Raw genomic sequence first — 27,499 nt, forward strand, 5'->3', positions numbered from 1 at the left:
TAGTAACCCCAACACTCAGAATCCAGGAGCATTTCTCTCTGCATTTGTCTAACTAACAGTTTGGAGCAAAGCCTCAGTATCACTGTTTCTCAAACCAAGCAAGGCCTGGAGTCAGAGTCCAGCAGCATGAGAAACATCGTATTCATTTTTGTTTGTTTGTTTGTTAACAAACAAATCGTTTGGAACAAAACACAGCCTCCCTAGTCCCTCCCCTTTGCACTGCTAGGGGAGAGAGATTTGGGAGAGGAGCTAGAGTAAACTGATCTCCAGTGGGACTGGGTGGGAGCCTCTCCTCCTCATAGGGTCCGAGAGAAGACTCCCCTCGGGAGGTGGAGCCGGCCGGTCACAGGCTGAAGGCAGCCACACTGTTACTGTCTGTGTCTAAGGAGGAGTGAGGCGGGAGTCCGAGGTCAGTGCTCAGAAACGGCCAGGGAGCGGCTCTGCTCCCGGGGAGCTGCAGGTGGTTACGCCGCGTGTTTGCGGGGCTGGCTCTGGATTTTCTGCAGCTGTAACGTGTGGGGCCAGTCGGGAGTTAGTGGCTCCCGGGGGGCTCCCTAAGAGCAGAGGGGGCCCGAGGGCAGGAGCGCGGCGCGGGTAGGTGATGGGCGCTGGGAGGCGCAACACATGATGTTTGTGTCGCTCCCTGCGTGAGGGCACGTGTGGTGGGAGAGCAGTGGGCAGGAAAGGGGCCAGGAGAGCAGGGCGGGAGTCAGCGTCCCCCGGGCCCTCTCTGAGGGGAGGCAGGGCCCCGAGTCCCTGGGGGAAGCGCTGGCCAGTGCCTGCTCCCCTGGCTGTCGCGCAGGAGGTGTTTACTGATTGCGCAAGTGAGAAATTGCTGAGGCAACACTGCCTAGCGAGGGGCGCAGGCAGCCCCTGTCATTAAGCGTTTGTGTGCGGGGGGCTGAGCTCTGAGCCCGGCTGTGGATTAAAGCTCCAGCCCCAGGGAGGGTTTGGTGCAGAGATGCCTCCAGCAGGAGAGGGCGATTGTCTGCTCCAACCCGCTTACCCAGCAATGCGAGCGTGGCGATGGGCTGGGCTGTGATCCCACTAGCGCTGGGCAGGAAATGACTTTCCTCTCGGTTGCCAACTTTCCAGGATTGTTCTGGCGTCTGCAGGAATTAAAGCTTATTTTTTAATTAAAGATTATGTGATGAAACCTCCAGGAAGAGGGCTAACCAAAGTTGGCAACCCTACCTATATGGATTCTTGAAGTTTCAAAAACTTTGCTAGTCCAAATCGGGGCAAAGTCAAACATCTCAATTTTTCATAAACCATAAATCTGAAAGGGAGTTGGGGTGGGGAGGGGGAATTGGATCTGCTGAAATGAAACATTTTGGTTTGTTTTTATGGTAAACTTACATTTCTAAACAGAATGTTGTTTCAAACTGAAAAATGTCAAAATGGGACACTGACAATTTCGAAACTTTTTTCCAAAATAGGAAAGACATTGAAACTGACCCTTTGCTCCAAAAAGTTTGCTTCTGCATTTACTGTTGTCTTCAGCCATCTGTCTGGCTGTTACCTGAAGAGCTCTGTCAGACTATATAACTTGCAAAACACACAGTGATTTCGTAACCTCTAGTTATAGCTGCAGAGTTAAGTAATGTAATAGCTGTAGTCCCATTATGTAACTCTTTCTTTGAACTAGTCCAGGCTCCTAATTCCATTGTTTGAACTCACCCAGGAGAGTTTTGTTCTTCCTGTGCATAGGTTTCAACACTTTGACATTGAATTAAGGGCCTGATCCTCAGAGATGCTGAGCACTCACAACTCTCACTGACGTCAACCAAGTCATAAATGCCCATTCTGTATGTTTTGAACCTTGCTGGAGAGCATGTATATGTATTTAACAGGAATGATTTGGTCCCCTGATCCTCAAAGTTTAGGGAGTTAGGCACTAAATAAATACCTTTAAGGGTTTTGGACTGTGTCTTTGTCTTCAGGCCTGAGCAAAGGCTGCATGAACTGCACTGCCCCAGAAGGCATTTTGACACCCTTATGAGACATATTTGCTTCCTTCTTTTAGAGGTTTTTAAGAACAGGTTAGATAAACACCTGTTAGGAATGGTCTAGTTATTACATAGTCCTGCCTTGAATGCAGGGAACTGAACTAGATGACCTCTCGAGGTCCTTTCCAGTCCTGCACTTCTGTGATTCTTGCTCCTTAAGCTAGCACTAAGACATTGTTCTATAAAAGGGACTTAGGTGTTGCAGTGCTCAGATTGTAATGTCTAACTTTTAGATGTCTAAAAAAAGCACTGGAGCAATAATGGGATCCACAAAGCCTGAGTTAGGTGCCTAGGCTTGGTATACAATGCTTGGGGAGAGACAGGCATAGGCGCTGACTCCGTGGGTGCACGGAGAAAAATTAGCAGGTGCTTAGCACCCACCAGCAGGCAAGCTCCCCGCTCACCTCCTCCTTCCCCCCAGCGCCTCTCCCCCGCCGGCGGCCCTGCTGATCACTCCTCTCCCTCTCCCCCAGTGCGTCCCGCCTGCTGCGAATAGGTTGGCTTTGGGCGGGAGAGGGAGGAGCAGGACTGGGGCGCACTCAGGGGAGGGGGCGGAAAGAGGTGGAGTGGGAGTGGGGCAGGAAGAGGTGAGGCGGGGGCTTGGGGAACGGGGGGGGTAGAAGTCAGTTCCTATGGAGACAGGAGCCTAAGAATGGATACATAAGAGCCAGCATGCTAGGTAGAGCTTAAGGGCTGGTCTAAATTGAAAAGTTAGGTCAAGCCAGCTATGTCACTCAGGCCTGGTCTACACTACGGGTTTAGGTCGACTTTAGCAGCGTTAAACCGAATTAAGCCTGGACACGTCCACACAACGAGGCCCTTTCTTTCGACTTAAAGGGCCCTTTAAACCGGTTTCTTTACACCACCTCCGACGAGGGGATTAGCGATAAAACCGGCCTTTGCGGGTCGGAATTGGGGTAGTGTGGACGGAATTCGATGTTATTGGCCTCCGGGAGCTATCCCACAGTGCTTCATTGTGACCGCTCTGGACAGCGCTCTCAACTCAGATGCACTGACCAGGTAGACAGGAAAAGACCCGCGAAGGTTTGAATTTCATTTCCTGTTTGCCCAGCGTGGAGAGCACAGGTGACCACGCAGAGCTCATCAGCACAGGTAACCGTCATGGAGTCCTCCCAGGATCGCAAAAGAGCTCCAGCATGGACCGAACGGGAGGTACGAGATCTGCTCGCCATATGGGGAGATGAAGCAGTGATAGCTGAACTCCGTAGCAGTAAAAGAAATGGAAAAGTATTAGAAAAGATCTCCAAGGCCATGAAGGACCGAGGCCATAACAGGGACACACAGCAGTGCCGCGTGAAAATTAAGGAGCTAAGGCAAGCCTACCACAAAGCCAGAGAAGCAAACGGAAGGTCCGGGGCAGAGCCGCAAACTTGCCGCTACTACGCGGAGCTGCATGCGATCCTAGGGGGTGCAGCCACCACTACCCCAACCGTGTGCTATGACTCTCTCACCGGAGAAACACACAGGGAAGACGGTTCGGGGAACGAGGAAGATGACGATGGAGGTACTGTAGGTAGCTCACAGCAGCAAGGAAGCGGAGAAACCGGTTTCCCCAACAGCCAGGATATGTTTGTGACCCTGGACCTGGAACCAGTAACCCCCGAACTCACCCAAGACCCTCAGGGCACACAGGAGACCTCTGGTGAGTGTAACTTTGTAAATATTTGTAAACATTACAAAAAAAAAGCAAGCAAGTCTGTTAACGTGTATGGGGATGGAGCGGAAATCCTCCAGGGACATCTCCAGAAAGCTCTCCTGGTTGAAATGGGGTGATTTTATTAAGGGGGACATTCAGAGGCGCCCGTTCCTGCTCTTCTGACCAGAAATGTTCCCCGCTGTTAACCATGCGGTGGGGGGGAGGGGTGAAGTGATCATCCCAGAGAATCGTGTGTGTGTGTGTGTGGGGGGGTGGTTTACTTGTGTTTGTCCCGCATGTTAACCGGGAAACCGCAGCCCCCTCCTTTTACATTGAAACCCCATTTTAAATGGACAACCCAATTCATCCTTGATATGGGAAATGCGCTGCTGTTTGCAACCTTTCCCGCATGTTAAGAAGGTTAAAAAAGCCAAAACACTGTGGCCTACGATGGCTGCCTGCAAGCCGAAATATGCGACCTTGTAATGAAAGAGTGTACCCATTGTTCCCTAAAATGTGTCTTTTTTAACCACCTCTCCCTTCTCCTCCACCAGCTGCAAATGTTTCTCCTTCGCAGAGGCTCGTGAACATTAGAAAGAGAAAACGTAAGACAAGGGACGAGATGTTCACGGAGCTGCAGATGTCCGCCCAGGCTGATAGAGCACAGCAGAATGCGTGGAGGCAGTCAATGTCGGAGATGAGAAAAGCCCAATATGAACGAGAGGAGAGGTGGCGGGCTGAATCGCGGGAAGAACAGAGCAAGTGGCGGGCTGAAGACGATAGGTGGCGTCAGCTTGCAGACAGACGGCAAGAGGCAATGCTCCGTCTGCTGGAGCATCAAAGTGATATGCTCGAGCGTATGGTTGAGTTGCAGGAAAGGCAGCAGGAGCAGAGACCGCCGCTACAGCCCCTGTGTAACCAACAGCCCTCCTCCCCAAGTTCCATAGCCTCCTCACCAAGACGCCCAAGAACACGGTGGGGGGGCCTCCGTCCACCCAGTCACTCCACCCCAGATGATCGCCCAAGCATCTGAAGGCTGGCCTTCAATAAGAGTTAAAGTTTTAAAATGCAGTGTGTCCTTTTCCATCCCTCCTCCCCCACCCATCCCAGGCTACCTTGGCAATTATCCCCCTGCCTCTGTAAGGAACTAATAAAGAATGCATGAATGTGAAAAAACAATGACTTTATTGCCTCTGCAAGCGGGAGGGGAGGGGAGGGTGGGGTGGGGTGGTTGGTTTACAGGGAAGTAGAGTGAACCGGGTGGGGGGGGGGGTTGGAGGGTTCATCAAGGAGAAACAAACAGAAGTTTCACACAGTAGCCTGGCCAGTCACAAAACTCGTTTTCAAAGCTTCTCTGATGCGCACCGCGCCCTGCTGTGCTCCTCTAACCGCCCTGGTGTCTGGCTGCGCGTAATCAGCGGCCAGGCGAGTTGCCTCAACCTCCCACCCCGCCATAAAGGTCTCCCCCTTACTCTCACAGATATTGTGGAGCGCACAGCAAGCAGCAATAACAATGGGGATATTCTTTTCGCTGAGGTCTGAGCGAGTCAGTAAGCTGCGCCAGCGCGCTTTTAAACGTCCAAATGCACATTCCACCACCATTCGGCACTTGCTCAGCCTGTAGTTGAACAGGTCCTGACTCCTGTCCAGGCTGCCTGTGTACGGCTTCATGAGCCATGGCATTAAGGGGTAGGCTGGGTCCCCAAGGATCACGATAGGCATTTCAACATCCCCAATGGTCACTTTCTGGTCCGGGAAGAAAGTCCCTTCCTCCAGCTTTCGAAACAGAGCAGAGTTCCTGAAGACGCGAGCATCATGTACCTTTCCTGGCCATCCCACGTTGATGTTGGTGAAACGTCCCTTGTGATCCACCAGGGCTTGCAGCAGCATTGAAAAGTACCCCTTGCGGTTTACGTAGTCGGTGGCTTGGTGCTCCGGTGACAAGATAGGGATATGGGTTCCGTCTATGGCCCCGCCACAGTTTGGGAATCCCATTTCAGCAAAACCATCCACTATTGACTGCACGTTGCCCAGAGTCACTACCCTTGCTATCACCAGGTCTTTCATTGCCCTGGCAAATTGGATCACAGCAGCCCCCACCGTAGATTTGTCCACTCCAAATTGATTCCCGACTGACCGGTAGCTGTCTGGCGTTGCAAGCTTCCACAGGGCTATCGCCACTCGCTTCTCAACTGTGAGGGCTGCTCTCATCTTGGTATCCTGGCGTTTCAGGGCAGGGGAAAGCAAGTCACAAAGTTCCATGAAAGTGGCCTTACGCATGCGAAAGTTTCGCAGCCACTGGGAATCGTCCCATACCTGCAGCACGATGCGATCCCACCAGTCTGTGCTTGTTTCCCGGGCCCAGAATCGGCGTTCCACGGTATCAACCTGCCCCAGTGACACCATGATTTCCACATTGCTGGGGCCTGTGCCTTGTGAGAGGTCTATGTCCATGTCAATTTCCTCATCACTCTCGTCGCCGCGCTGCAATTGCCTCCTCGCCTGGTCCGGGTTTCGCCTTGGCATGTTCTGGCTCTGCATATACTCCAGGACAATGCGCGTGGTGTTCATAGTGCTCATAATTGCCGCGGTGATCTGAGCGGGCTCCATGATCCCAGTGCTAGCTATGGCGCCTGGTCAGAAAAAAGGCGCGAAAGTAGTATCTGATGGACCAGGAGAAGGAGGGCGGGAGGGAGGGAGGGAGGGAGGGCCGAGTGACGACATGGCGTACAGGTACAGGAACAGGGAGAAACACAAACAACTGTCACACAGAATGGTCCCCCCAAAGATTAAACTGGAAACCCTGGGCTTAGCAAGCCGTTGATTTCACGGAGGAAGGGGAAGCAAATGAACACAGAACAAATCTATTTTTTACATCTTAAGGTGGCAGCCGACGCTGCAGCATGAGTGACAGCCATACCAGTACGATGACGATGGGTACCAATCATAATATACCATCATCTGCCAAAAGGCAAGGGGCTGCTGCTGTGTAGCAATGCAGCCCCACGTCTGCCAGCCCCACGTCCGCCAGCACCCAGCATCGCCCTCGGCCTCTTCTGGGTGCTTAGCAGACAATATTGGGCAATTGGCAGAAAATAGTATATTATGACTGGTAACCGTCATCATCAAAACAGTAGCATGTCTGCCCAGGTGGCCATGATTGACAGCCATACCAGTATGACGATGACGGGTACCAGTCATAATATACCATCGCCTGGAAGGGGCTGGTGCAATGCAGCCCTACGGCTGCCAGCCCCACGGCTATCACTCATGCTACACCGTCTACCGCCAAAAGGCAGTTAGCAGCTGCTGCTGTGTAGCAATGCAGTCCCACGTCTGCCGGCACCCAGAGGACATATGGTGACGGTGAGCTCAGCTGAGCTGAGCGGGCTCCATGCTTGCCATGGTATGTTGTCTGCACAGGTAACCCAGGTAAAAAGGCGCGAATCTATTGTCTGCCGTTGCTGTGACGAGGGGGGAGGGGCCTGACGACATGTACCCAGAACCGCCCGCGACACTGTTTTGCATCATCCGGGCATTGGGATCTCAACCCAGAATTCAAAGAAAAGGCGCGAACCGCTTCTCGGCTCGAGCTGTGGCGCAAACGTAGTATCTGACGGACGGCCTAGGGGAAGGAGGGAGGGGGGCCGAGTGACGACATGGCGTACAGGCACAGGGAATTAAAATAAAGAACGGTGGCTGTGCATCAGGGAGAGACACAAACAACTGTCACAGACTGGTCCCCCCCAAAGATTAAACTGAAAACCCTGGGTTTAGCAGGCCGTTGATTTGACGGAGGGAGGGGGAAGCAAATGAATACAGAGAAAATCTATTTTTTTACATCTTAAGACGACGGTGCAGCGTGACTGATAGCCCTCGGCATCTTTCTGGGTGCTTGGCAGCAAATACGGGGCGGTGTATGACGATGGTCTTCAGGCCTATTGTACGAGCTGCTGCTCAGGGAAGACTCTGCTAACGTGCGATGACCCGACTTGTAATAGGCCGGCTAACAGTCATAATACACCATTTACTGCCAAAAGGCAAGCCCCACGGCTGCCAGCACCCAGATCGCCGATGAAGGCTACCAGTCTACTGCACCGTCTACCGCCAAAAGGCAGTTAGCAGCTGCTGCTGTGTAGCAATGCAGTCCCACGTCTGCCGGCACCAAGAGGACATATGGTGACGGTGAGCTCAGCTGTGCTGAGCGGGCTCCATGTTGTCTGCACAGGTAACCCAGGTAACCCAGGTAAAAAGGCGCGAATCTATTGTCTGCCGTTACTGTGACGGGGGAGGGAGGGGCCTGACGACATGTACCCAGAACCGCCCGCGACACTGTTTTGCATCATCCGGGCATTGGGATCTCAACCCAGAATTCCAAGGGGCGGCGGAGACTGCGGGAACTGTGGGATAGCTGTGGGATAGCTACCCATAGTGCAATGCTCCGGAAGTCGACGCTAGCCTCGTACTGTGGACGCGGTCTGCCGACTAGAGCACCTAGAGCATTTTATTGTGTGGACATACACAATCGGCTGTATACAACCGATTTCAATAAAACCGGCTTCTATAAATTCGAACTAATTTCGTAGTGTAGACATACCCTCAGAAGTGTGAAAAATCCACACCACTGAATGATGTAGTTAAGCCAGCCTAGCACCTGGTGTAGACAGAATTTTTCTGTCAACTTTGCTATCGTCTCTTGGGGAGGTGGATTAACTACAGTGATGGAAGAACCTCTCCCATTGCTATAGTGAGTGTCTACACTGTAGCATTTTAAGTGTAGACATAGCCTAAAATAGCCAGTTGGAGATGCTTGCTAATGAGACAGGTGTGTCCTAAATCCCCCCCCCCCATAGAGTTAGTTGCCTAAATCTAGGCTTGAGGGAGGGTCCTATCTCTGTTTGCGATCCACGACTGGGAATCTGGCAGCTTAGCCATCTAAGTAATTGCTTGCAAGAGAGAGTTAGTTGCCTGCCTAACTCCATACAAAATAGTTTTGGAGTGGGGGAAGAGAGCAGCCTCCTCCCTTAATCTTCAGCCCAGCAGTTAGGATACTCACCCCTGTTAAGTTCCCTCCTCTGCCCATTGAGGAGAAAGGATCTGAAGAGGTATCTGCCATCTCTTAGGTGAGTGTCCAAACCATTGGGCTACAGTGTGATTCTTACTCTGATCCGATTGATATTTAATTATCAGGTATTAATTAAAGTGAAACAGTTTAAATAGGAAACATCCCATAGTCCAGTGGTTAGAACACTCATCCGAGAGTTGGAGAACCATTGTTCAAATCCCGTCTCTTCATCGGGTAGAGGGGGAAATTGAACCAGGGTTTCCCCACATCCTTGTGGAGTACCCTGGGCTAAAGGTTATGAAAGAGGCTGCCTCCTCCTTGTGACCCTGCTATTGTATGTGGCATTAGGCATACTCTGAGCACATCTACTGCATTGGGCCCCATGGATGAGACAGGTGCTTCTCTAGGGTTGCCACTTGGCCAGTTTTTGTAGTTTTACTATGACAGGGTATTTTTCACTTGAGACACACTAAAGTGCTCACAGTTCACATGCCTGACATGTGGACTGTGGCACTTTGTTATGATAAGGTAAGAAAAATGATAAAATAACATAAAAATGGGATGGGGGGAGGAGAAGGGGGAAATGGTTCTCTCACTAATTTTAGTAATACTTAGCAGTAGTTGTCACTAGGATCCTTTTTGCTGGTGGGAGGGGTGGCCAGTGGTTGTTTTTCCTGTGCCTTGGAGGTGCCTGCTTCGCTTTCCCCACTTTGTGGATTGGCCTGGGGCTTAGGCATGAGACAGACATCTGAACTTTTAGGGTACATCTACATAGCATTTGGGAGCCTGGAGGAGTGAGCCTCCCAGCCCAGGTTGACCAACTCATGCTCGGGCTCTAAAAATAGCTGTGTAGACAGCGCTTTGAAGTTGCAGTTTGGGCTCTTCTGAAGACTCCCCACAGGCTTCAGAGCCTGAGCTCCAGCCCAAGCCACAGCTCCAAAGTACTGTCTACACACTAGAGCATAAGCCTCTTGATCCGGGCTGGGAGGCTTGTTCCTCGGTCTCCCAAATACTGTGTAGACAGAACCTTAGAGTGAAGCATCAGTGAGCCTGCCCAGAGGCAGAAACTTAAGGGCCTTGGGGTCTTTTACAGCAGAAATGTAGGTGCTTAGTGAGTTCAGGTGCCTGCAAGGTTAGGTGGCAGCCAAGCAGGGTGCCTACATTCTTTTGTGGACCTGGCCCTAATCTACTATCCTGTTGGCTCAACTACTCTGGCCAGCAAGTAGGGAGTGTAGCCAAGGCTCTGTCCAATCCCCTGCTTACATACTCAGAGGAGGAAATAAGCAGGCATGTAATCTTGCTTACTTCTATGCACCTGGACCCAAGTTCCAGGTAGCCTACATAAATGTGTGTGTGTGTGGTGGTGGTGGGTTTCTTATTCCTTCTCCCCGACAAGCATGTAGCCCAAATTGCAGTCTGGCCTTAGGACAGTTTATTTTGCATAACTTGCAGCATAACTTGTGAGTTGTTTAACATTGTTACATATTGATAGTTCTTCTCTGCAGACATGTCTGGGACTGAGTTTAACTTTGGGTGTTTGATCTAACAGGGACTTTACTCTCCATGAAAAGACAGAATCGCCCATGCATTGCTGAACTGTACTTTGGCTGTCCTGAAAGCAAAAGGCTGGATTTATAGAAAAACTAGATTCTTCATTTGGCAGCTGGTACTGAGTGGTGCAGAGTGCCTCCTGCAAAGGGCCGAGCACCCTCAACTCCTACTGACTCTATGGGGCTCAGCATCGTGCAGGGTTGGGGCATGGAACTGTACAGCTTGACCTGGGGAGGAGTGTGGCTCTAGCTCTTAGATCTGAAGAGAGATTAAGGTTTTTATCACCACTTGTAATTAAAGTTTTAAACCTTCAGGGGTAATTTACCCTTAATCCTATTAGGTCACTTTGTGGTCAAGCTGCTGTTTCTGGATCCAAACCCTGTTGGTCCAAGTCCCACCAGAGATCAGTTCACTGGTTTACACATCTCTAGACCAGGGGTCTCAAACTCAGATGACCCTGAGGGCCGCATGAGGACTAGTGCATTGGCCCGAGGGCCGCATCACTGACACCCCCCCACTTGCTGCCCCTGGCCCCACCTCCACTCCACCCCTTCCATGAGGCCCTGCCCCACCCCTTCCCTGCCTCCTTTCCAACCCCTTCCCCTAAGTCCTCACCCCAACTCTGCCCGCTCCCTGCCCCCAGGGGGAACAGGAGGGGTCCGCGGGGTGTGGCAGGGGCTCAGGGCAGGGAGTTGAGGTGCAGGAGGTGTGCACCATACGGCAGGGAATTGTGGTGTGGGGTGGAGGAGGGGTGAGGGGTGCGGCGGGGGCTCAGGGCAGGGAATTGGGGTGCGGGCAGGGCCGGCTCCAGGCACCAGCCCAGCAAGCAGGTGCTTGGGGCAGCCAACGGAGGGGGGCGGCACGTCTGGCTCTTCGGCGGCAATTTGGTGGCAGGTCCCTCACTCCCTCTCAGAGCGAAGGACCAGCTGCCGAATTGCGACCGAAGACTGAAGCAGCAGTGGTAGAGCCGAAGTGCCGCAGATCGCGATCACAGCTTTTTTTTTTTCCCCTTCTTCTTTGTGCTGCTTGGGGGGCAAAAACCCTGGAGCCGGCCCTGGGTGTGGGAGGCGTGAGGGGTGCAGCAGGGGATTGGGGTGCAGTGTGTGGCAGGGAGCTCCAGGCAAGGGGTTGGGGTGCAGGAGGGGTGAGGGGTGCAGGGTGTGGCAGGGGGCTCAGGGCAGGGAGTTGGGGTGCAGGAGGGGTGTGGAATATGGCAGGGGGCTCTGGACAGGGGGTTGGGATGCGGGGTATGGGGCCCGGCGCCGCTTACCTAGAGTGGATCTGAGGTGGCAGCGATGAGCACCACAGCCAGGGCAGGAAGTAGCTGGAGTCCCTGGGGGGAGAGGGGAAACGGCACCTCGTGCTGCTCTTGCTGCTCATCCAGGTACCTCCCCCCAAAGCTCCCATTAGCCGCAGTTCCCAGTTCCCATGGGAGCTGTAAGAGCACAGAGCCCTCTACTCGCCTCCCAGCCCCCTGCCCGGGGCTGCAGGGACATACAGTAGTTCAGCCGCTTCCGGGAGTGGTGCGGGGCTTGCGGCGACACAGAGTAGGCGGGGGGGAGGGGCGCGGGGAGCTTGGCGGGCCGCATGAAAGAACCCCATGGGCCACATGGGGGCCGCGTGTTTGAGACCCCTGCTCTAGACTGAGTCAGATTTGGTTTAGTGTGGGATGTATGCCATGTGATCACTCTGCTGGAACAGTCCTCGTAAGGCTTTGTTAAAGGAACACTGCATTACAATATAAAAGCTACTCTGAACATTGCATCTGATTAGAAAGATGGAGTAAGGCCATGCAATGGTCTTTGTATAACTGGGGGTCCACCTGTGTGGAGCTTATTGCAGGATCAGAACCTAAATCAGGTTAAACAAAAAAGTATGTGTGAATTATATTTAACAATCAGACTTGGATCTGGGACCTTGAGAATCTGGCAATGCTGCTTGAGACACAGAAAATACATCTCATTAGAATGGATAGGAAATCTGAGATTTTCAAAATATAAAGGTTATATCTAGTATCTTATCAAGTCAGAGGCAATTTAACAATGGCTTAACTTCTCTTACATTAATCAATGTAGTTACAGAGTTACTTAACTGCCTTGCTCCTATAAGCCATGATCAGATGTTCAGGCTGGACGTACCTAAACCAATCATGGAGTGGGGCAATCTCAAGACAATTTGCATAATTCCCGTGTGTTCCAAAGCCGCCTTGACATGGGCCCCATGCAAATAGACTCATCTCCAGGCTGATTTCCTCCTGCAGGAAACTGGATTGGGCAAGTACTGGTTGTATCAGTACAGGCACTTCTTTTTAAGCCAAATTTCTTTCCTGCTGCTCTGTTCCACTCCCCAGCTGTTCTGAGTGGAGCAGCCAACTGATATTAACATGCTTTTGTGTCTAAGGGCTTGGCTACACTTGCAAGTTAGAGCCATTAAAGCAGCCCCAGGCGCCCTAATTCACCACCCATCCACACTGGCAAGGCACTTAGAGCACCTGGACTCTGCAGCTGGAGCGCTCCTAGTAATCCACCTCACGAGAAGCATAACGCTTGCTGCGCCTCGGCTGAAACGCCACAGTGTCAGTCTGAACGAGGTGTTGCATTACTGCACTGTGATTGGCCTCTGGAAACGTCCCATAATCCCCTTAAGTCAAGTGGCCACTTGGGGGCGCTGCGTAGGGCTCCAGAATAGGTAGGGATGGCCCTGTTCAACCGATAACTACAGTTTGCTCTCTGGTAGCTTCAGTTTGCTGCTCAATGAATCCTTGGGTGTGTGGAAGCAGAGTGGATGTGAACAAGAGGATCAAGGGCCTTGGAGAGGGGGTAGGGAAGAAGCAATGGGTCGGGGAGCAGTTTCAGGCAGGCTATTAGGAAACAGGAAAGAAGGCTATCAGCAGAGGAAAAGACAGAAAGAATGAAAATCAAAATAGAGGCTGGGAGAGAGGGCCAAATTCTGTCGTCTTTACTCAGGCAAAACTTCTAGTGATTGCAGTAGTCATTAATGTGGGAATTGTTGAGGAAAACATCCAATGGGGAGACTTGAGTAGGGACAGCCAATGATGCAAAAGACCCCACCACTCAACTGGCATGTACTCTTGTTCATGGCCTCCATTTCATTTGTGTTTTTCTGATTGTCTGCTACAGTGTTAACCTTTGGGCCCTGATAAGAGATTGAAAAATTGTTGCAAAAGTTGTTCCATAAATAATTTAAACTTTATCTCTAACAATGGAGTAATTAATTTACATTGTGTACAACGTGTTGAGTTTGCCCTCAGCCTTAAAGCCAGTCATCCTCAAAGGTTCCAAATCTTTTCCTTTGTGTCTTTGGAGAGGTGACTCAGCAGAATGCAAAGGCTGCTGTGAGCTGAGCACGGTTAACAAAACTGGAAACTACTGAATGCATTGCAGGCTCAGTGCTGCCCCTTGCTGATATCTGAGATATCAGATGGGAAGTGAGACAAATGGGAAGCACAGGGTGTGAGTGAAGCCATCCCTGCATAGTCATTCCCCTAAGTATTCTGCCAGTTGGTGTTTATAGAAATGGTGGGGACCATGCATGCAGCTTCCTTTGCTTTAGCTGTAGATGTAGAACAGATTGGTGAAAAAGATGCAGAGTTACAGAGCAAGACCACAGCCTTGTCCCAAAGCCACATTTAAACATTGTTGTATCAGGTACTGGCTTATAGGTGGGTGGCTGAGACTGGATAGCCTAGATCGGGGTGGGAAAACTTTTTGGGCCGAGGGCGACATCTGGGTGGGGAAATTGTATGCAGGGTCAGGGCAGAGGGTTGATGTGCGGGAAGGAGTGTGGGGTGTGGGAGGGGGTGTGGTGTGCAGGAAGGGCTCAGGTCAAGGGATTGGGGCAGAGGAGGGGTGCAGAGTGCATGAGGGGGCTCAGGGAATGGGGTTGGAGTGCAGGAGGGGGCTGAGGGCAGGGGTGCAGAAGGGGTGCGGACTGTGGGAGGGGGCTCAGGGCAGGGGGTTGGGGTGCACGGGGTGCAGGGTGCATCAGGGAGCTCAGGGCAGGGGGTTGGGGTACAGGAGGGGGGCAAAGGCTTAGGGCAGGGAGTTGGGGGGCGGGGTGCAGGAGGGGTTCGGGCTCCGACCCAGCCCTGCTTACCTCCCAGCCAATGGGAGCTGCGGGGGGTGGTGCCTGGAGGCAAGGGCAACGCATGGAGCCCTCTGCCCACCCCTCCACCCATGGGGGCAGAGACATGGTGCGGGCGGTGCCGCGGGCCGGATCCAAAGCCCTGAGGGGCCGGATCTAGCCCGGGGGCCGTAGTTTGCCTACCCCTGGCTTAGATCCCATCATGAGGGGATAGTACTTCAGGCTCCGGCCAAAATAGTTTATCCAAGTACATCCTACAGATCTGCTCAGGCTATACGGCCAAAGTGAGCGTCAATAGGACTCGGCAGGGGGGTACTGGTGAAGGTGGTTGGGACTCAATGGGGGGGTCTGCATATGGGGGGAACGGGGCTCAGCAGTGGAGTCTGAGTGTGGAGGGCTCAGCAGGAGGGTCCAGGTCTGGGGGCTTGGGGCTTGGTGGAGTGGGGATCTGGGTGTGGGGAGCTTGTCAGGGTGGTCCAGGTGCACAGGGAGTGTGGCTTGTCAGGGTAGGGGTTTGAGTGATAGGGACTCAGCGGGGGGTAGTCTGGGTGTAGGGGTGGGGGTCTGGGTTCAGGTGCAGAGGTCTCGCTGTGGGGTTCTGGGTGCAGGGGGTCGGACTTGGTAGGGTGGAAGTTTGGGAATGGGAGGTTTAGGGGGGGTTCTGGGTATGGGGGATCCAGATGCCAGGGGGTTCAGGCTCAGCAGGGTGGGGGTTCGGGCGCAGGGGGCTTGGTGGGAGGGTTCTGGGTGCAGGGGGGGTGAGGCTCATGGGAGGAGTCCAAATGCATGGGGGTTGGGTGGACGGGAGGTGGGTCTGACCCAGCCCCAGGTGGGTGTGACCCAACCCCAGTGTGAGCATCCCTCCACAGCGATTTACCTGTCCGCTGGCTGCTCTGGGCGCCTGAAAGGACATGTCCGTGCTGCTGTGGAAGGGCATGTGACTGCTCTTGTGGCTTCCCTTTGCTTCCCCATCAGAAAGTCATTTTTTATCCAGGGAAGCAAAGAAATCTGCGGGGGACATGAATTTTGCACGCGCACAGTGGTGTGGAATTCCCCGATGCGTAAAAAATGGTTAAAGAGTGTTGAAGCCTCAGGAAATTGATTATAGGGAGAAACCTGCTTAGGCAAAGATTGTAACTGGCTGAAATTAAGTTTTAGTTTAGAAGCACATTCTTACTTTTGTTTGTTTGTAACCCTCTCTTAACCCTTATTACTTCTACTTAGTTTCACTTAACCTATGTGGCTGATGTGTGGTAGGCACACTGCTGGGGTCAGGGTGCTGAACTAGATCTGCAAAGTATACAGACACTCAGAGGACTGCCTGCTTGTCTGCTAGCTGTTGGTGTCTGGGCTGTAAACCACATCAGTAGAGCATTTAAGGCACCCAGGGTTATAGGGCAGGCAGTGATATAACCACTTACTGGTTTAGATTGCATCTCTGAATGTCACAGTGGCAAAAAAAACTGTCACTGCCGCCTTATTCCTAATAAATCATAATTTAAAACAGCAGATCAATAAGACAATGCCAGTTCAGCATTAACTCCATGATTCCCTATGAAACAGTTCACTCTCCCATTCAATAAACAGACAGAGGGTACTCTTGCTCCACTGAGCCCATAGAGGGCTTGTATGAGTCAAGCCCAGATATCTGGGTCATGATTACCTCTCCCTTCCTCATGTGCATCTCCATCACAAGACTCTCAGCAATATTTACTGTATTGGCAGGTAAAATTCAAAATCCCCCCTTGAAATTAAATACTTCCTTTTTAAATAATTTTCCTTTGCTGTATTTGTCAGACAACAAGAAATCTGAAAACATGGCTGGAAAACCCAAACTGCACTACACTAAAGGAAGAGGTAAAATGGAATCTATCCGATGGCTGTTAGCAGCAGCTGGGGTTGAGGTTTGTACTTCTTATAAAGTGATCAAATTAATCAATGGTTGAAATGACTGTTCTATTTTGAAAATATGACTAATGACTAGTTAGCTCCTAACACACACATGATTACATCAATGTGTACAAGAGTCACAAAAAGCTGGATGTAAATTCTGCATATCAGTTGTCGTATATATTACTTACATGGTCCTAATAGTATTCAGTACGGATATTAGTAAAACTGGCATTTCGTGTCCTGTAGAATGTATTGATTTCATTCTTTGCAATAACAAGGGTTTCTATTTCCAAGGAGAAACTATCCTTGGCTGTCGTCTTGTTCAGAAAAATTAAACTGAAGAGATCTTGGATTGTTGCTGCTGTTCAAAGTCAGGAATTTCTCCAGGTTCTTTTGAATGTTCGAAATTTGCAATTGTCTTTCATTCACTCTTGCTTTAAAGACCAGGTCACATCACATGAATAACTTTGAAAAACATTTTGTTTAGAGATAATTTTGTATACTTTTTGTCCAGATCCTCAAACTTGTATAAATTAGCATAGCTCTCCCGAAGCCAGCCAAGCTACCCTGATTCACATCAAGAAAAAATGTGGTATGATATGACTTAATTTCTGTGGTGAATTTTTGCTTGAAAGCATTGTCTTCATTTCCTAGGAATTCATTTTCCTCTTTGGCTTTCTCAGTACTTGGAGTGAAAAATCTTTATGACTTTCAGTGATGTATGTTACTGTGAGAGATAAGCTGCTAAGAACAAGTTATGTAGCAACAAAGATCCTATTCTCATTCAAATGTCTTTTATTTTTATTTTTGAAATCAAGGCAAGAAACATAAAGGCAGAATTGTATCTTGTAGTTTCTCAACATTTTCCATGTGGCATCAGCTGCTTTTTAAATAAAATACCCAAAGGCAAATATCCACTAATAGTTCATTCATGATCCATGAAATGTAACAATCAACCCCCTTTATTTCTGTTTTCCAGTTTGAAGAAGAGTTTGTGGAAGCAAAGGAAGACTTGGAAAAGTTACGCAAGGGTGAGTCTATGGCCTAGTCCGGACACAAACTTGCACTGGTTTAACTTAAAGATATGGTTTTTAAACTTGTGCAAGTTTGTGTCTAGACCAGTGGTTCTCAACCTGTGGGCCACTTGTGGCTCAGTCAGTACACAGCTGTGGCCCATGTGACATCCTCAGTGCCATAACTAGGGTGGGGCAGGAGGGGCACCTGCCCTGGGGGGTGCAAAACTAGGGTGGTGCAAGACCAGGCCCAGGTGTTAGCTCCCCCCTCCTACCCCAGTAGGTTTGTGAGGCCAGTGACCCTGGCTGGAGCAGGCTCCCTGGCACTAGAACTGCGGGGGCAGGGTGGGCTGCAAAGCTGAGCTACATGCAGGTGAGATGGTAGACCAGCAGGTGCGGAGAGGGGGATGCAGGGGGCTAGGGCTACAGGGAGGGAGGTACAGGGGGCAGGAGCGCGGGGAGGGAGTGCAGGGAGGGGGGTGCAGCTGGTGCATGAGGGACAGACTCTAGGTGGCTGGGGCACAGTCTCTGGATGGGGGCTAGATACTGGGGCACAGTCCCTGGATGTGGGGGTTGAGTGCTGGTGGGTAATCCTTGGGGGCGCTGGGGCAGGTGCATGGGGGGTAGTCCTTGGGGGGGGGGGGGGGGCCCCTTTTTGCCCCGGGCAGGGCCCCCTGTCCCCGCGGGGCGGGCGGGGGTGCAAGCCCAGTGTTTGGGGGCTCTGGCTGCTGGGGGGACAGTCCCAGGGGGGTTGGGTAATGGGGGAGCATTCCCTGGCTGTAGGAGCAGCCCCTGGGTGGTGGGTGCCCTGCACCGGGCAGGGCTCCCCATCTTTGCAGACAGGCTCCGCAGCCGTGCTCTCCGGGCACTCAGCCCAGTTACGCTGTGAGCAGCAGAGCAGAAGTGAGGATGGCAATACACCATGCTATGCCACCCTTGTGGTAAAATAATTCATTTTAACAGTTTGATGTTTTGCCTTATTTTGCTAATTTAAAATGCTCTTGGTAGATATTTGTCAGTGTTGAAAAGAAAGGTACTATATCGATTTGCATTGTATTGCTGTCATATAACAAATACTAAACCATATTTTTTTGTAGATGTACAGGTAGTATATATATAGGGTGGATGTGGCCCACATAACACACAGAGAGCTGCATAGCTGACCCACATTGGTAAATAGGTTGAGAGCCACAGTCTGGACAGTCATATTTTAAAAACCGCTTTCTTCTGTTTGGCTTAATCTGGATTGTCAGTGGAAGGGGAGTTTTGTTCAAAAGATAACTTCTCTAATGCAATGTGGCCTGCATGAGAGGTGTACTGCATATTCCTTCACTCTGGCAATAGACGCTTAGGATCCCTGAAATATAACTGGAAATGTCCATGTAAATTATAAGGCATTTTCTCTCAGATCCATGCAATGATACAACAGTTTGTGAGGACTGAGTGACTTAACTTCTTTTCCTTTCCAAAGATGGAGCCCTGCTGTTTCAACAAGTGCCCATGGTGGAAATTGACGGGATGAAGATGGTGCAGACCAGAGCCATTCTCAACTACATAGCAGGGAAATACAACCTCTATGGGAAGGACCTGAGGGAGAGAGCACTGTACTGTAACAGCACTACCCTCATTAATATACACTGTCTTTATTTGAACATTTACCTAAAATAGAGAAGAGTACTGCTTTAAAATTTAACCCCCTTCTCCCCCACATGGATATTAAAATTATAAACCTGTCAATACACCATTGACATCTCAAACCCAGAGTTTTGATTTGTGGTCATCTACCTGGTAGATTCATACATTCCAAGGCCAGAAGAGACTATTGTGATCTTTTCTGACCTCCTGTATATCACAGGCCACAGAACCTCCCCAAATAATTCCTAGAGCATATCCTTTAGAAAAACATCCAGTCTTGATTTAAAAAGTGTCAGTGATGGAGAATCCACCATGACCTTGGTAAATTGTTCCAATGGTTACTTACTCTCACTGTTAAAATATTTACACCTTATTTCCCATTAAGAATTTGTCTAGCTTCAACTTCCAGCCATTGGATCATGTTATACCTTTCTCTGCCAGATTGAAGAGCCCATTATTAAATAATTGTTCCTTATGACTGTTAGTGAACAAATTGATGATACTGTTAAGACCCTCCACAGAGTTTCTTCAGTTACATAGAGACCAGAAGCACGTTAAATTCCTGAGGCAACTACCAATCCTTAATGGGATAATAATAAAGGCCTCATATGCCTTGGTGCTTACTTTGATTTCTTTCCTATTTAATGATAGCAATTCAGAGAACTTAATCTTTGGAGGCAGCCTGGGGTATGTTTGTGCCTATTGGCCCAATTTAAAAACAGTCCGTTGCAGCTGAAAACTTCTGTTCACTTTAAAAATTACCATAGATTGTATAGTGCATATGTACAAATAACAATTTCCTAAAGCAAAACAATTTCCTGATACTCTGTTGCTTAGACAAGGACTTCATTGTATAAATTCTAGTTTCACAGCATTAGCAGGGGTTCTCAAACTTCATTGCACCGCGACCCCCTTCTGACAACAAAAATTACTACACAACCCCATGATGGGGGGACCAAAGCCTGAGCCGGCCCGAGCCCCCACCGTCCTCGGGGGGGGGGGGGAGAGCAAAGCCTGAGCCCCATTGCCCTGTGCTGGGAGCTTGTATGTTGAGCCCCACTGCCCAGGGCTGAAGCCCTTGGGCTTTGGCTTCGGCCCCAGTAGGTGGGGCTCGGGCTTCGGCCCCAGGCCCCAGCAAGTCTAAGCCAGCCCTGGCAACCCCATTAAAATGGGGTCACCACCCACTTTGGAGTCCTGACCCACAGCTTGAGAACTGCTGTGCTATAGCTTAACATGTGAGCATTGAAATTTTCCTTGTCCACCCCTCCTAATGAAGTCACAACAAAAACATCAGTGTTGAGAGAACATATTAAGTGTGCTTTCTCCTGAAAAGTAACTCAGTGGGAATCCTTTTATGGGGTTCACTGTTTGTGATATCAATTATATGCAAATAAGTGTGCTCATTTTACGAGGAAAACCTTCTCCCCCACCCTCCCCTGCCCCGTGAACTCAGTTTCGACTCTAACTCTTTCAGCATCATTACCAACAAATTAATGATTCTGAAGGCTATATTCAATCCTTTACTAGAATAGGATTTATCATGTAAATCTAAGTTCCACCATTTGCTACCTATTCAGCATTATTGGTGTCAAAAACCTAAAGTGCTGGTTCTCAAAATGTTCAGTAGAGCTCTTGCTGGTTATATAGTGCTGGTGCCTCTTTGTTTCCTGCTACTAAAAAAAAAATCTGCTAAAAATTGGAGCTGATTGAAAGAGAAAACAAAGGTTGAAAACCTCTTCCAAAATTCCCATTTATTGTCAAAATTCAAAAAGTTTTTTTGACCAGCAGTGTAGCTGGTTGAAAAACAGGGAGGAAATTTTTCCTGTTTATTTTTTTTGAGTTTCAAAATGTAAACAGCTTTTGAATAGCACAACAAAAAATACATAGATATGTTCCTAATATTACTCTTCATGTAAACTATTGCTGTTCTTGCCACAGGGACAATCTCTCTGTTAATATGAGATCCATGCTATGAAAAAGGCTGAGAACCTCTAATCTAAAGTATTACCAATAGTAAAGATCAAGCGGTCAAATCAATTTTGTTGTAGTGCAATGGCTGAGTTAGCCTCCTGAGTACTCCTGCCATTGCACTACAATACAATAACAAGCTGACTGGACAAAAGTCAAGTGTTCAGAAATAAATGGACTCCTCTAAATGGAAAATAAAAAACATTTGTTTCAGGATTGATATGTACGTGGAAGGAACAACAGATCTGATGGGAATGATCATGTTACTCCCTTTGCAACCGCCCGAGGCAAAGGAGAAGAATTTTGCCTTAATCATCGAGAGGGCCAAAACCAGATACTTCCCAGTCTATGAAAAGGTAAGTGATAGTGAGATATGACAGACCATAAAGAACAGTTTGTATGATGGTGTTTGCTGAAATTTCCCTTGTACAGGAGGAAATCTCCTCAGGGCAGGTGGAATTGTAGGACTCCAGGACCGCTTGGGGAGACCTCATAGAAGGGGGCCACCAAACAGCCTGGTGCTGATTCTGCCACAGAGAGCCCCCAGTGACCTCAGTAGGACCACTCTCAGAGTAGGATGCAATTCACTGTGAGCAGGGATGGCAGAATCCAGCTCTTCTAAAGTAGTTTAGACTATGGTAACACAGTGTTATCGACTCTTCGCTAGCACCATGATGGTAGTGCATGCACATCAATGGCTGGGATACAGTCATGAGAGCATATATCAGAGTATATTTTTTCCAAGGAGTTCATGTGTTCCTACTGTTCTGAATTAAATATAGTTGTGATTCAGAAGTGTTAATAGCTATTTATTTGTATTGTAATAGCCCCTAGTGGCTCCCGTCAGGATTGAGGGTCCCTTTGTCATGGTTAGGGCCCAACCAAATTCATGGCCGAGAAAAATGTGTCACAGACCGTGAAATCTCGTTTCCCTCATGAAATCTGGCTATTGTAGGCGGGTTGTGATATTGCTACCCTTACTTCTGCACTGCCTTCAGAGCTGGGTGGGCAGTGGCTGCTGGCTGGGCATCCAGCTTTGAAGGCAGTGCTGCCACCAGCAGCAGTACAGAAGTGAGGGTGGCATGGTATGGAGGTCATCATCTTGGAGGGGGGGGGGTGTGGCAGGACCAGCCTTATGGGTGGGCGGCATGGGCAACCACTTAGGGTGCCATGGTCGGGGGGTGCTATGGTCTCCCCCTGACACACACACAGACAGCCCAAGGCCCCTTTAGCCTCCAAGTGCTGGAGAGGAGCAGGGCTGGGGCACCCTGGCTGGGGGCTCTGACCATGTGCCAGACTCCTGCTGCTAGCCCCAGCCAGTCTGTGGAGGGACGGGACTTCCTCTTCTCCTGCATGGGCTGCTCCTGGGACTGGGTCAGACCCACCTCCAGCAGCAGGGCAGAAGTAAGGGTGACAATACCATACATATCCCTTGCTTCTCGCTGCTGCTGGCAGTGATGCTGCCTTCAGAACTGGGCTCCCAGCCAGCAGCCACTGCTCTCCAGCTGTCCATCTCTGAAGGCAGCGCAGCCACCTGCAGCAGCTCAGAAGTAAGGGTGCCAATACCGTGAGCCCCCTACAGTAGCCTTGCACCCTTCCCTCCCATCCCTTTTTCGGTCAGGACCTCCACAGTTACAACACTGTGTAATTTCAGATTTAAAAAATCCTATGACTGAAATTTACCAAAACGGATCGTGAATTTGGTAGGGCCCTAGTCATGGTTACTAAAATGCCCATTGAAGTCACCCTGGGAGTAATGAGGAAATTTGTTTGAGTACATTTTTCAGGATTTGGTACATGAGTTCTATCTCTTTATTTACTTATTTTGAGCTGTACACAAATATGCAACCTTTTCTAAAATCTTTGGGTACCATACAAAATATGCACACCGCAGCAGTTCATGGAGAGTTGACTGGAAGAGAGTTGTACAGGAAGTGTCACACATAAAGCAGAAATGCCCAATGGTGGATTTGTCAGTAAGAATGCAAAACCTCAATTATGCAGTAATTCACATGATGTCTCCTCAGCAGAACCTCAGATTGCACAAGCAAAATCAATGTTTGCAATATGCAAGAAATTCAGTCATCAGCTGCATAAGTTCGAAGTCAAACAGCGCCAATCATCCCCGTCCTGGGTTCATTTTTCCAGGTCTTTTTTATTGAGCTGTAATAATGCCACTTCCACCATTATGGTGCTACAGAGTGTGTTTCTAGGTTGGCCTCTCTCACTCTTGCCTGGGGTTGCCAAATAGTGCTTGTTTAGGTAACCTCCTATTGGGCAAGGTTTCCCAAATAAGTCCAGCTCTTCTTCCTTACTGCTTGTATTGTTGTAGCTAGTTGTGCCCATTCTAAGAGCTCTTCATTACTTCTTCTTAGTCCATTTTACTTTGAATATGTTACATATACATTTGCACAGAAAGATATTCAGTTTGCATTGGCTGGACTCTTCTCCATATAGGAGGATGCTTAGGATGTTGCTTTTAAAGAACTTAAGTTTGTTTTGCTAACCACATTGGATTTGAGACTTTTAAATACAACACTTGCTTAACCTTTTCTGGATTCTATTTCAAACATCACCAGTACTGGGATTGATGCTGCCTAGATTAGTAAACTTATTCACTGTTTTCAAGGCTTCACCTTTCAAGGACAGAAAATCATTGTAGGTGAATTAATTTTTATAATTTCCATCTTTGATTTAGTGATAAGACCTGTTTGCTTGGCAGAACTTGCAAGACCATCTGTCTTTGTCTGGCTATCTTCAGCTGTCTTATTTAGAAGACAGATGTCATCTGCAAAGTCTAAATCTCCAAGCTTGCCATTTATCCATGCAGTGCTCATTTTCATACTGACAATCTGTCACTTAAATTCAATAGCAACTCCAAACAAGATGAGGGACAAGATATTACTTTGTCTGACACCAATGTTAACATTAAACCAGTCTGTTAGCTCCTGGTTTATCTTTGCTTCACACTGAGTGTTTTGATGCAGGTTTTTAATAATTTGGATGCTTTTGTTGGAGACTCCATAGATTCATACTATTTACTATGATGGTTCTCTAGCTACACAATCCAATGTTTTTTTCGGAAATCTACAAAATCAAGGTCACTGGCAGTTGCCATTCATTGCTTTGCTCTACAGTATTTCTCAGGATGAAGATTCAGTCAATACAAAATTGATTTAAGTGAAAACCAGATTGTTCTCTAAGTTTGCTATGTATAGCTGCTCTATTTGGGTGATTGCACAGAATACTTTCTCTGGGTCTGAAGGCACCCAGTCCCGTGCCAGTTATTACCATCACTCAAATCTCCATTTTTGGGGAGTTTGATTATAATCGTCCTCTTCCATTCTTCTGGGGGGGGAAGGGTGTTCTTTCTCCCATACCAAATGTAAGAGGCATAGCAGGATTTTCATGGTGACCTCTCCACATGCCGTAAGTAGCTCTGCTCTAATTTGATCTTCACCTGGTGATGCATTGTTGTTTTAATCTTTCAGTGGCTACTTTTAAGTTCATTCAGAGTAACTTCAACTAGTAACTAGTTTAATCAAAGTTCCTACAAGTCTGCACTGATGCCCCCACAGGATCTATGCTGTGAGGTTAAATGGCTGCATGTTCCAATTGTATTACCTGCTTTTAAAGATTTTGTATCTTTGTTTCTTCTAGGGTGACTTAAGAGAGCCAAAAGCATAAGATGTGTTTACATTGTACTTGGCCTTGTATTTGTAAGGGCAGGGACCTGTTAATTATTCAGGACAGATGCTCTCACAGAGATATGTTTGCTCGTTTATATAGTGTAGAGTGACTAGTAATATTCAGTTGTTCACACTGGCATCCAGAAGTTGGCTAGCACAGTGATGGGCTCTTTACAAATGCTGTTAGACCTAATTCTGCAAGAGGGTTGGTTCTGATGGACGCTAACCCCACAGTCCAGGGGTTTTCTTAGCATACAATGTGCACTTGATTCCCAATCTTCTAGTGGTGCTGCTGTTGCTGCTCCTCTGCTTCCTAACCAGCCTTGAAATGATGGGTGCAAGGGCCCACAGGAGGTTGCTGCTTCACCCAGGTTCTACACCAGGCACAGACTGTACCAGCTGCTGTTTTCTGTCAAGATTCTGCTCCTCAAGGACTAATTACCCCGCTGGAGTTTCCTTAGGCAGCAGCATGTTTCTCTGGATATTTGACTAAAGCAGAGATTCCTACAAAGCAAAAAAAGGAGAGAAATAAGGTGGGACTCCAGAAACTCGTAATAACTGCTAGCCCAAGCCATGCTCTTAGTAGCTTTAAAGATGGGTCATGTTTCTCCTGAACTACCTGCTATTAACAATCTGCAGAAGTGTTGTATCCCAGTCATGGGAGGGCCTCTACAGCTAAGCTGCTTCATGCGGCGATTCCTGTGGGATAGATTAAACATTGTGGGTAATCAGAAGGCCTCCTATTTTAATTAAGGCTGGGACACATCACAGGTAATCCTCCATCCACTATTTCTTAGCCACTTCTACAAATAATCCCCTTTTGTTTGCACCATTGCAATGAATCTCCTTCTTGGGGACTGAAGTCCTGCACTTATCCTGGCCTAGGAGAAGGTTATACACTGAATCGTGGACCCAATTTGAATTAAATGGCTTTGCATTCTGATTGCCCACAATCCTCTATTACCTCAGACCTCTTGCTTGGACTAGTCCTGACAAATACACATCTAACCAAGTAAGTAAGCTATTTCCCATTTGTATCCCTAAGACCTCTCTGTTTTCTCATATTCCATAGGTTTTAAAAGACCATGGCCAGCAGTTTCTTGTTGGTAACAAATTTAGCTGGGCGGATGTCCATCTGCTTGAGGCCATTTTAATGACAGAAGAGTGCAAGCCTGATATACTCTCCCCATTCCCTCAGTTACAGGTAACTGAATCGCCTGATCTCACCAAGGAACATACACTTATATTCAGACTCCGATGCCTAGTGTAAAGTATTGATATTTAAGCCCTTGGAGCCACTGCAGCACTTGAGCTCTCGTTAGTCTCAGTGGGAGATGCTGTGGAAAGAGTAGAGCTGCTCAGAACATTTTCAGCAAAAAAACCTGCATTGAAGCCAAAATGCTGAATAGAGATGTTTCGGTTTTGATGAAGACTGTTTTTTAGAGGTAAACACTCTCGTGCACTGGCCTGGGATGTGGAAGACCCAGGTTCAAGTCCTTGCTTTGACCAACTCAAAGCAGAGCAAGGACTTGAATCTGGGTCTTCTAGGTCCTAGGCTGGTGCCCAAATCACTGTGCTGTCACACCCTGTTGCTCCCCAAATTGAAAACAGACATTAACACCATTTCATTTGCATGAACACTGGTCTGGAACAAAATAAATTTTGAAACCTTGAAAGTTGGTCCAAAAAAGAAAGGTCATCCTCTGGCCAGCTCTAGTACTGACCTGTGAAATCTGGCCACAAATAGCTACCAATTGTTTTGTGCCTTTTTTTTTTTTTGCTCATGCAAATTTTTTGTTAAATACACTGTGCATTTTAATCTCTGAAGCTGAATATCATTTCCTTACTCTCAAAGGCTTTTTACTGCTTCTTCTTTTAGGCTTTTAAAGGAAGAATAAGCAACATCCCCACAATTAAGAAATTCTTGCAGCCTGGTAGCCAAAGGAAACCACCAGCAGATGACAAGTTCATTGCACAGGTGAAGAAAATATTCAACATCTAATCTATGTGATTACTAAAAATCACTGCACCTACAGTATAGTAGCTCAGCCATGCTTAATATAGCTGTAAACTTCACATAACTCAAACATTTTATGGCCTGACATATACAGGAAGTCACATTAGATGATAATGGGCTCTTCTGGCTTTAGTCTGTGAAACTGGATTTGAAAGTTTTTAGCATGTTAAATGCTAGCATGCCGAAACATAACACTTTAAAAATGTCTCTGCAATAGCTATAACTAGATTACAATGAATTGTAGACTAGGGTAACTTGTTAAATAATCTTGTAATTGAAAGATACATTTACTTGAAATAAAACACTCATTACTTTCTGTTGGAGCTCATTTATTTATAACACATGTAGGTTAGTACGCATAGCTATACCTCTTAAAGTGCTTTAGAAAAGTGGGTGCACCCAATCCCTGATTCCCTCTCCATTTTCTTATCCGCTGGACCACGCTACCTCCATTAGTATTTCATGGCTGTTGGATTTTGATCACACCAGTGCTCCTAGCCAACAATGTCCTTGAAAGCTTTTCATACAGATTCTAAAACCTTTTCTGCTGCATGAAATACTTCCCATACACAAGAAAATATGCCGAGCTCAGTAATCCGTATTTTGTAAGCAGAAATGAAAAACCATTTGAATCTCTGAAGTTTTCAAAATTTGGGTTAAACTCTCATTTAAAATGTTTTGTTCGCTAACATACCAAACTAATGAAATAAATCACATGATTGACAGGGCCGGTGCAAGGATATTTTGCACCCTAGGCGAAACTTCCACCTTGCGCCTCCCACCCCCACCTCTCCCCCCCGGAGCATCGCTTATTATAAACTTTCAAAAATGAATACTGCATAATATGGCATTGTTCATTAGAATTAATACATATTCAGCTTGAAAATTTATTAATTTC

At 48.3% G+C, this 27,499-nt stretch overlaps 1 protein-coding gene across 3 annotated transcripts; it reads left to right on the forward strand.

Moving 5' to 3' along the window:
• The first annotated feature begins 251 nt into the window (after nt 1–251).
• On the forward strand, nt 252–26,917 carry LOC117875239 (glutathione S-transferase-like). Of its 3 annotated transcripts, none has more exons than XM_034766354.1 (7): nt 252–409; nt 16,184–16,290; nt 17,259–17,310; nt 18,764–18,896; nt 21,110–21,251; nt 25,657–25,788; nt 26,464–26,917. In XM_034766354.1, the coding sequence occupies exons 2-7, from the start codon at nt 16,204–16,206 to the stop codon at nt 26,584–26,586; spliced, it is 669 nt and encodes a 222-aa protein (XP_034622245.1). In that variant the 5' UTR covers nt 252–409; nt 16,184–16,203; the 3' UTR covers nt 26,587–26,917. The 3 variants fall into 3 exon arrangements, with proteins under 3 accessions (XP_034622245.1, XP_034622246.1, XP_034622247.1); XM_034766355.1 differs by having other exon boundaries at nt 269–460; XM_034766356.1 differs by lacking the exon at nt 252–409 and adding an exon at nt 455–594.
• The last annotated feature ends 582 nt before the right edge of the window (nt 26,918–27,499 follow it).

This window comes from Trachemys scripta, chromosome 3 (genome assembly GCF_013100865.1).
Source record: "Trachemys scripta elegans isolate TJP31775 chromosome 3, CAS_Tse_1.0, whole genome shotgun sequence".
Taxonomy (NCBI): domain Eukaryota; kingdom Metazoa; phylum Chordata; order Testudines; family Emydidae; genus Trachemys; species Trachemys scripta.

Bases quoted from the DNA above. Each gene is read 5' to 3' on its own strand.
- LOC117875239 (XM_034766354.1), top strand. From the start codon at position 16,204: ATGGCTGGAAAACCCAAACTGCACTACACTAAAGGAAGAGGTAAAATG. The intron at 17,311-18,763 runs GTGAGTCTATGG...TCCTTTCCAAAG, and splicing joins CTTGGAAAAGTTACGCAAGG to ATGGAGCCCTGCTGTTTCAA. The intron at 21,252-25,656 runs GTAAGTGATAGT...CATATTCCATAG, and splicing joins ACTTCCCAGTCTATGAAAAG to GTTTTAAAAGACCATGGCCA.